General features: G+C 41.2%; 1 protein-coding gene across 1 annotated transcript in view; it reads left to right on the forward strand.

Annotated features, from left to right (window-relative positions):
• Nucleotides 1-10534, forward strand: part of LOC308308839 (thyrotropin-releasing hormone-degrading ectoenzyme-like) — a gene marked incomplete at both ends in the record, with an annotated part of 249634 nt that extends 239100 nt beyond the window's left edge. The window contains 3 exons of the mRNA XM_080754291.1: nucleotides 6411-6551; nucleotides 7115-7196; nucleotides 10382-10534. Of these exons, the coding sequence (XP_080610417.1) occupies nucleotides 6411-6551; nucleotides 7115-7196; nucleotides 10382-10534 (376 nt within the window). The remainder of the gene's footprint in view (nucleotides 1-6410; nucleotides 6552-7114; nucleotides 7197-10381) is intronic.
• Nucleotides 10535-10825: the final 291 nt, after the last annotated feature.

Genomic DNA, 10825 nt, shown 5'->3' on the forward strand with positions numbered 1-10825 from the left:
AACAGCAGTATGCAATTTCCCCAGAAAGTGCTTTGTCTAGTTTCTCATATAACCTCAGAAATGGTCTCACCCCAAGCAACACGAGAAAACAGTGAGACGAGACAATAGGCGCAGCACCCCAGAAGACACGTACGGTACCTGACGATCACAGATTGCTTTCGCACAGTTGTTGTTGCTCATCTTTGTTTTGTTTCAGCCTCAAAACACCTCCTGTACAGCTAACCTGTTTCTCTCTCCTCTTGCTAGAAGTACCATCGCCGGCAGTAAGGTTTCTACCTGCTGCTGTAATGCCTGTTTATGAGGTTCATTATGTCTGTAATGTGCATATCATTGCTGTGGGCAGAAACCTTGTATCTCCATACTTATTTTCCTAAATGAGTGGTTTTCAGCCTTTTTCATAGCATTATTTTTTTGCCATTTGAGCCACGGAGCCACCATTTGATGAGATCAGGCCCAAAATATGATAAGAAAAACATTAAAAAGAAAATTGTGTTATCACTGGATAAGATTTCGTCCACAATTCCATGCTGTATTGATGATTGCACCATAGGAGAGACGAAAATAACAATTCTTCTACATTCTCTAATTGTGTAGACTTCTAGTAAATTAAGTAATGCAGATGGTTTAACAATAATTTAACTCTTGAGAGCGTAAAAGGAAACCTCATTTTACGCTCTCAAGACTCTGGGGGCCACCTGACTCTGGGGACCACCTGGACCCCCCTCAAGGACCACTGGTGGTCCCCGGACCACTGGTTGAGAACCACTGTCCTAAATGAATGCCCTAATACTTCGCCATACTACAGTGCCACACAAAAGTATCAGTATTAGGTCTGCTATTTTTTGAGGAGAAAATATATTGTGTGTGCCAAAATTTCCAAAAGGGGGCGTCAACATGTAACGCTCGGCAGCGGCGGCCATCTTTTGGGTCAGAAACTAGTATTGCAGACCAGAGACAGTGTAAACAGTGACTCTTCCGTGTACATTTTATCCACATTTACTTACTAACAATGGTGCAGACTTGCTCCGTTCATAAGTGCCATAACACAAGTGCACCTCAAAGGAATGCGGTGGACAAAGTTCGTTTTTTCTGCTCTCCAGCATGGAAGAAAAGTCACTGAGTGTGAAATACAGTTGACAATTGAAATAAATAAAGCGAAGTCAACTAATAAAATACTGTACATTCTCAACTGTATTGAGCAGCTAACAGTCGGAGCTAGCAATTGTGGAGATTATCACATTACCAGTGGTATAAAATAACTAGAACATTTACTTGTATTTCCAATGCTTTTACTTTCACCTCCACTACATCTCGGATCCAAATATTGTACTTTTACTCCACTACATTTATTTGGAAACTGTATTTACTAGTTACTTTGTAGATTAATTATTATTACAACACATACATTAACCACTTTGATTTTGGCCATAGACGATAGATCCATTTTCTAAAGATTTTTATACATTTGAAAACTTGAAATGACTTGAACTTTTACTTTTGTTACTTTAAGTACATTTTGATACCAGTAGCCTACTTTTGATTTCTAACAGAGTAGGCTATTTCTACAGTCATTGCAGTAGCCTATTGATACTTTTACTTAAGTAAAGAAAGTGAGTACTTTTTCGTCCACTGCACACCAAACTAAAAACAAACAAACAATTGAAAATAGCCAATCTACAATTAAGCTTGACTCCAGTACTGTGTGCACCCACCCAGATGTAAAATAAAGTGGCAGCCCATGCAGGAGGGATTGTTTTTTCGCTATAGAAGAAATTATATGTAGCTAGTTCCTTCAATGAGATACTGCATCGGTGCACTCATCTTCTGACCATTCTGAGAGTTCTTATGGGTCGAGTAATGTCCCCAATTTTGCTGAGAAAACGCTCTCTTTCTTCATTGTTCAGCTTGTCCTTGTACGGTATGTTGAGTCAAAGTTTCACTCTCTCCATTACGTTCTCTGTTCACGGTGTAGTCGGCAAATAACTAGTTAATGTTTACATATACCGTCATCCAAATTCCATACATTCCCATGAGCGCAATTTTCAATATATAACCCAAACAATGGCCGCGCTAGTAAAGGGGGGCGTGGCGAGCCCTTGCTGACGTAGCCGCTGGCACACACTATAGGCTATATTCCTGAAAAGTAACCGTTTTGGACATACAGTATGAGGTTACCAACCGACCACTGGTGGAAAGTAACTAAGTACATTTACTTAAGTACTGTACTTAAGTACAATTTTGAGTTATTTGTACTTTACTTGAGTATTTCCAATTTCCAATACTTTTAATTGTACTCCACTACATCTCGGATCCAAATATTGTACTTTTACTCCACTGCATTTATTTGAAAACTTTAGTTATTTGTTACTTTGCAGATATAAATTATAAAACATACATAAACCACTTGAGCCCTATATACCTTGGCTATGTGAAAATGGCTGATCTACAAGCTCATGTGACGCGTTGTGAGATTGTAGATCTGCTATTTTCAAACATTTTGTACTTTTGCTTTTGGTACTTTTAAGTACCTTTTGATGCCAACACTTTCATACTTTTACTCAAGTACATTATGAATTCCAGACTTTTACTTGTAACGGAGTATTTCTATATTGCAATAATGATACTTTTACTTGAGTAAGACACGTGAGTACTTTTTCCACCACCGCAACCGACTGCAACGATATTCTGTTCACCATCAAGAACAGTCTGCTTCCCATCTCTCTCTCTCTCACACACACACACACACACACACACACACACACACACACACACACACACACACACACACACACACACACACACACACAGAGGGTAGTGGTGCATGTTTTTAACCTAACCCCTCAAAGCCGAAACAAACAGGCTTACTGTACAACGTGTGAGTTATTTTCAGTCACCGAAAACCAGAAAGTGCAGCTAAGAATAAAACGGGCATAATTCCAACTCTAATGCTTTGTTCACACTGGCAGATACATAGATAGATACACAGTATTTGTAGCTTTGAAGCTTAACTTTGTAACAAAACTTTCTTTTTTGTGGCTTTGCAGCTGTTGTAGCTGTGTTGAATCTTGTTCTAATTGTACGCCTAATCCCTCCAATTCGTAAAAAACATAAATAGTGTTTCATGCACAAATCGTGCACTTTATGATAGAAGCATGAAATTTGGCACACAATTAGAACATGCCACATGGAACATTTTTGGCTATAGGGACATCGCAGATTTGTCTTGGGAAACTTGTGGGAGCCGAACAAAGTTGGGCTCTCATAGACTTAACTATACAGTAAAATAATACAAAAAAAAAATATGCTTTAAGTAGCATGTGAGGGGTCAAACTAGGGGTTTTCCGGGATTCTGAATCCAATGCAATCATTTGTTTTGCACAAAAAACATTCCTTTTCGAAACACGGCCCCCACAAAACTGTGAAAAGTGACGACTCATCACTAAACCATAGTTTTATGGGGGCCGTTTATAGCCCAAGGAATGTTTTTTGTGCAAAACAAATGCTTGCATTGGATTCAGAATCATGAAAAAACCCTAGATTGACCCCTCCCTCACATGCTACTTAAAGCATATTTATTGTTTGTATTATTTTACTGTACATAGTAAAGTCTATGAGACGCCAAATTTGACAAGTTTCCCAAGATAAACCTGCGATGTCCCTATAGCCAAAAATGTTCCATATGGCATGTTCTAACTGTGTGCCAAATTTCATGCTTCTATCATAAAGTGCACGACTCCATCAAAATACTGCCCGAAATGGCCAGACTAAAAAGAACCATTCCTCTTGCTCTTGTGAGGACAAGGAATGGTCCTCACAATGGATATTTCTTGAATATTTCTGTACACATAAACCTTCTCAAAATAGTAACACACCCACGCACACATGCGCTCGCTCACACACACACACACACACACACACACACACACACACACACACACACACACACACACACACACACACACACACACACACACACACGCACAGTAGCAGTCAAGAGCAGTTTGCTACTCCATCACTCCATTTTGTGAAACAAAATACTTCATAGGGTTTGAGTGTGTTGTGATAAAACTATGGCATGTTCTTATTTGGAACAAACGTCCTTGATGTGGCTTCTGTGCCGGGAGTGTTTGTGCGCGCGCGTGTGTGTGTGTGTGTGTGTGTGTGTGTGTGTGTGTGTGTGTGTGTGTGTGTGTGTGTGTGTGTGTGTGTGTGTGTGTGTGTGTGTGTGTGTGTGTGTGTGTGTGTGTGTGTGTGTGTGTGTGTGACTGCAGTCTGCCATGCTGTCAGCCCACTGCCTGCTATTATTCTAAAGGTAGAAAAAAACACTCACGACAGCTGTCATCTCAAGGTGTGTGTGTGTGTGTGTGTGTGTGTGTGTGTGTGTGTGTGTGTGTGTGTGTGTGTTGTGCGTGCATGCTCGCACGCTCAAGACCGTTATACAACTTTATCATCCTCTTCTTACTAGGAAAAATAACTGACTTCACAGTCTGTGAAGAAACTGCTTGTCGCTGTTGTCGGCTGGAAACCTTGTATGTCCAAAATGGATTTTTTTTCAAGAAATGGGGTGTGAAAAAGAACCTGTGTTCCAGTGGATCCAATTGTAATTATTATTTAGTCAAAAGCTCTTGTTAATACGTCTCATTGGTTCAATATTTATAAAACACACAGACACACAGTAATTCAGTCAGTAATCAGTTTGTATAAGAATTTAAAAGTAGCTGTTTAAAGTAGGGCACACAAAGAAGTTGAAATGTGGAGATACAAGGTTTCTGCCTGACAGCAACAGCTCCCCACTCGTCAGTGTCCCCGTTTCAACCTGCTGAGAAGACCACAAAACTGCAGCTGTCAGCAACTAGTTGCTGTGTCAGAGAAGTGCATGTATCACTTAAAAATGTATCAGGCAAAATGATGAAAGATGATTGCAAAGAATTACAAACAGGAGATCTGACAATCGGCTGGCCTCGTTGCATGACACGATGCGAGATGATCTTGTAAAATTCGCTCATCAGACGATTTTAAACGTGCACACGGTAGCGTACTGCAAGATTGTAAAATAACGCTGCATCACACATTACAGGATTTTATTAAAAGGGTCCCTGGCTTATGTGCCTTAATACTTTACAAATAAATGAAAACATCAAAATACTTTACTTATTTTAGAAATAGTTCATCTTTTAAAGGTGACAGCGTAAGGCATATCAACCTCAAGGGCTCCTATCACTCGATAACGACCGCTGAACGAGATGTTATCCCGCTTATTGCACGGTTACTTACTAAATAAATTAATGCATTGACGCATGCAACTAAAAAAAAATATATATATATTTCCTTGCTTACAGAAGTGAAAGTGTTGCACTGGCCGTCCGCAGAGCGCAACGTCGCCTCAACGCAAACAAGGAAGTGTTAATCAAATAGAATCAATTTTTAGTTACTGCATTGTCTATTTCTCACCTCAAATGTTTTCAAAAACATTCTTGAGAGCAACCTTTAGTTGTAAATGTCGCTGTGTGTTTGTTTACATGGCTGTCATGTTGGATACAGCACTGCAGCCTCAACGCAGCAGGTGTTCTGACCATTTGATTAGGCAGCGGTCTGCTATCAAGCTGAGCGGTCTGTTATTCAGAAATATCAGACCGCTGATTTCAGCGATTGACCAATCAGAATCAAGCATTCAAACAAGCCGTGCAATAATAAAGAGGTAGCCTGGCGAGGCTGGATTTCCTCACACGTCCATCCACGGTATCAGTCTGGACTTCAGCCTATAGGGAGTGAGTATGAGAAATCTGAAAAAGAGAAGACCGGGCCAATCACTGACTGTGTTTCAACTGAACAGTGTAACGCAGTGATTATTGGCCCGGTCATTTTCTGATTTCTCATACTCGCTCCCTATGGGCCGAAGTCCAGACTGATACCGTAGTAGAGGAACGTGTGAGTGAATCCACGTTATCAGTGTGGCTAATGCCAGGCTAATTTTGACTGCTTAAAATGATTGTAAACCCTAGAAAATTTAAAATAAAAGTATATTTAAAAAGGAAAAGGTATTTACAGTAAACTATTGTTTTGATGTCCTCGTCTTTCACTGAACGGCCCCGTGCCGCTCCCGCCGTCCCACTCGGACAGTAGTCATGAAACCAACCAGATAAATATCAAACACAATTGTTGGGACAGCCCCGGTCATAATTATGTGAGCAAAGAGAGAAGGTTCAAATTGGACAAAATATAACCTTCGCCAGATAATCGCTCCTGCTCAGGCGAGAACGGGGACCATTCCTCCTGATAGTCAGGAGGGACGTTCCCGACTCCCAAAATCACACCGATTATCCTGCAGTGTGAGCTGGGCTTAACTCGAACCTGTCTGTATACAACCAGCTCTGACCTGTCTGTCTGTCTGTCTGTCTGTCTGTCTGTAGGTTATTGAACCTGTCTCTGGGTTCAGACTTGGTTCCAGATCAGGACGTCATTGATGTGATCATCCATGTTGGACGGAACCCTCATGGCAGACACCTGGCCTGGACTTACCTCCGAGACAAGTGGGACGTCCTGAATGCACGGTAAGACGGATGGATGGACAGACGGACGGACGGACGGACGGACGGAAGGATGGACGGCCGGACGGACGGCCGGACGGACGGACAGATTTCAGATTGCTTAGGTCTTCTGAAAAAGGCCTTAAAAAAATTAAGGCGACTCCATTAAAACGCTGCTAAAAGCCACCTGTTTCACAAGCACTTCAATTTGTAAAGTTGTTTTAATCTGTGTTGTTTTATCTTTTTTTTCTTTCTTTTAATTATATAGGGCAGGCTATACATTTTTTACTGTTATTTATTTTTAATATCTGTGCTTTCATTCTTTGTACAGCTGTTGTGTCGGCTGGAAACATTGTATGTCCAAGACCGTATGTCCCAAGACCTTGTAGACCAAGACCGTACATCTACAGTACAAGCTCACATTGTGGAGCATCGCACCGCATTGTGAGCTTGTAGCATAAAAGCATAAAATGGAAATGTGGAGATAAGGGCTTTCTGCCCAACAAAGACGATTTGTTTTGAAAGGCGCTTACAAATAATGTGAATAAACAAGGCAGTATTAATTTGATAAATTTGTGTTTCCATAGCTACGGTGAGGCCCTGTTCATGAACTCGAAGCTGATCAACGGAGTCACTGAGTTCCTCAATACAGAAGCTGAACTGGATGAGGTACACACAAGCACTGCTTTTATGAGTTTCAAGTGGGCCCTAATCCAGAAAAGGTTGAGAACCACTGGTCTAATGCTCGTCTCTCTGCTTCTTTCTGATGGTCTCTTGCATTTCGGACAGGCTTTCCAAACTAGTTTGGAGAGTCAGGACATCTTAACCCATTCAGGCCGGGAACACAGTTTGCTGTTTGGGAGGGGCTTACCGTACATGTACAGTATGTAGCAACATATTTGTTTTGTAGGCTAATTTCTGATTTAGCCCTATTCTATAGGTTAGGCCTTAAGGGCTGTCCATACTGTCTCCGACCACCAAACTTTTCGTCAGAGAGTTCCGACTTTCCATTGTGCAGCTTTCCGAAACTCTAATTCGGGGTAATGCTTTTCAGAAGTTGCGAGTGACGTCATTTTGTAGTTGAACCGGACCTTTCCGACGTAAAGTTTGGTGGTCGGAGACAGTATGGACAGGCCTTGAGGGTGCACGAGTTCCGAGAAAAGGTTCTGAGCCCACACATCAGAAGTTCTGACTGACTTCAATGTGTGATCTCACCTTTCTGAAACCTTTGGAAGGGGCATGTATTGTGCTTATTTGTTCATCATGACTTAATAAAGAAGGATTCACTCACACAATGACAGTGGGTGAGGGGTTGAGAGTGTGCTGGATTAAGTGGGTGCTATATTTAGCGCTGCGAGATTGTAGATCTGCAATTTTGACCCGAACTTTGACCCGACTTCTAAATCCTTACTCTAAATCAGTGGTTCTCAAACCTTTTCTTGCCAAAGATCCCCAAAATTGCAGGTATTTGGCCACAGACTCTCATCTCAAAATATGTTGTTCCAGGGACCCCCAGAAGCAAATATTTGAGTTACAAATGTTCGCTTTTAAATAGATATATTCAAAGAAAAAATCTTGTACATGTATTTGTATTTTTGTCATCCCTAGTCCTCTGCAGCTCAGACCGCGAGCGGTTGAATTTATTGCTAAATTGGCAGAAATGTCTCTAAAAAGTCTGTATCGCTGCTGCATGGAGGCAAACTGACAACTAGGGTTGTTCGATATGGCCAAAAAATAAAATCTCGATTATTTTCTCTGAAATCCCGATTTTCGATTTCGATTTCGATTTTTTGTTAAAAGAATAATACATTGTTTCAACTATTTTGTTTTCATTTAAAAAATGCAAGGAAATGATTTTTTTTTTCATTATTGTTTCATTTTTTGATTTTTTTTATATAGCCAAATAGCAAAATGCAATAAAACAATAAGGGTATTAATAATAATAACTTTAGTTGTGCAACAATCACATACAACTTAGCGTCCTTAGTGTTTCATTATCAATAGTGAGTGACAAAACAGCCAAAACAAGCCAGCTCTTGGAGGCTGGTGAGGCATTTTGGTAGGCATTTCGCCTACCAAAATGTAATTCCTGGCTACGCCCCTGCCCTGCACCACTCATGCACGGAGATGTTGACTGATTGTAAACGGAGGCGAAGCGCTTCGCTTCCCGACGCAAAATTAACACAGTGACAGGGACAGTAGGAGTAGACTACAGTCAGTAGGTGGGTAACACAGAATTAATAAGCTTCTTTCAAACTACAACAAGAAACTTAAGTTTACCAGCTCAGCAGCGTTTTGTTCTGTTTTCTGCTTGAACCATCGCGAGTGAGCGCAGTGCGGTGGTGAACTCTGCTCAGTCTGACGTGCGCTAAACGCGCATCAAAGAAATTACACATCAGATAGAAAGTAGTATTCATTTGGTGTCGGACCTTGTCGTCCTGCTTTAGGAGGACGGGGCTGTGTACTTTTTGCGCGTGCAAGGCTCCAATGAGTAAGAATTTCCCTAATTAAAGTGAAAATCGATTTTACGATTTCCATTTTTTTAAATCGTCCAAAGGAAAAAAAACGGGTTACGATTAAAAATCGATTAATCGAACAACCCTACTGACAACCCCCCTCCCATCTCTGGTCAGACCTAACTCTGTAGAAAGTGACTTTTTCCCCCTGTCCCTACCAGTTGTTAATGGATGGAATAAAATCAGATTGCCATAAGAAAAGCACTCCTCAGAAATTCCCCTTTAATGGGTGCTGGATTCATTTGGTTAATTTTGGTTTGGGTTAAAGGACAACTTGGGTTAAAGGACAGGTTCATATTTTAGATGGTCATTAGAGAAAAGAAAAGATGGGTGTTAAAATGTTTTCATGTACTTCTTTCTATCATTTTAGTGATTTTAACTATTTTGATTTGCTTGCATGCTCCCAGGGTGGTTAGCATGCATGCAAGTAGCTAAATATGTATTTTTAGACACAATAAGCCCATTCCCAACATGCACCGCAATCTTTCATGGGCAGATGTGACTTATTGTGGCTGGTGTAAATGGTAACAATGCAATTGCCGGCTTATTGTGTCTAAAAAGACATATTTAACCACTTGTACGCATGCAACTCAACCACTGAAATTTAAATACTAAAATCGCTAAAACAATAGAAAGCAGTAAATGTAAACATTTTAACACTCATCTTTTCTTTTCTCTAATTACAATCTAAAATATGAACCCTTGTTGTAAAAAACAATGTTGTCCCTTAAGTGCAGCACCTGCACATCAAGCTTTAGTTTTTTTAGACATAACAATAGAGGCAGGTGCAACTTGTCATATTTGCATAAGACACACGAGGGCTGTAATTAACTAGGTGTTTAATGAGTGAGAAGGGAGGGGAGGGGAGAGGAGAATGTGTTCATATCAGAACTCGACAGCAGCAGAAACAAGAACGTTGAGGTGAGATAAGAGGAGGTGAGATTAGGACAGGAACCACTTTTCTTCATGGAATTCAACTTGTTCGTTTGTTCGTCCTGTAGATGTTTGCTGAGTCATTTTTCACTGTGCAGTTTCTTTATTAGCGACGTGCTTTGAAAAACGTTCCCTTTAATCTCTCACCTTTCAAAGAAGAGAAGTTTAATTACAACAAGTTTCACACGACCAGAGAGAGAAAGACTCTGAGCGAGAGTTTCTATTCAATTTGTTTTCATCTTTCAAAGAAATTAACTCACTTTGTTGTTTCTCTCACTCTCTCTGTCTCTCTCTCTCTCTCTTTCATTTCTTTTTCTGTCTTTCTATCTTCTTCTCACCCCCCTCTCTTGACTCTTTCTCTCTCTTCATCTCACTCCGCCAACTCTGCTCGCCATCCCATAATAGTTGAAGGAGTTCATCCAGTCCAGTGGCGGGGCGGGGCCTGCGTTGCCGAGGGCGCTGGAGATCGTGGAGGGCAACGTGCGCTGGCACCGCCTCTACCGGAGACAGTTCTACCAATGGCTGCGGAAAGCTCCGAGTCCCGCCCCCCTCGGCTGACCGCTAGCCTCGGCTAGCTCCTCCCACCGCTATCGGTTCCGCTAGCATAAGGCGCAGTCAGAGCGACGAATGACTGGAGCACAGAGCTACAGCTCTCCCTTGCGGCTGGTTTCTGTGCGGTTTTGTTTTCTTGTGTTTTTCGAGGAACTGCGACAGTGTTTCCCACACGTTTTTCAGCTCGAGACCCAAAAGATGAATTTGGTGTCTCCCCGGGAGCCGAACATACTAAAATATATTATGGATTAATAAGTATGCCGTATTTTGAAAATAGTGAAGTAGCTTATCTACAAG

Source organism: Nannobrachium achirus (genome assembly GCF_963921795.1).
Source record: "Nannobrachium achirus genome assembly, chromosome: 23".
Taxonomy (NCBI): Eukaryota; Metazoa; Chordata; class Actinopteri; order Myctophiformes; family Myctophidae; genus Nannobrachium; species Nannobrachium achirus.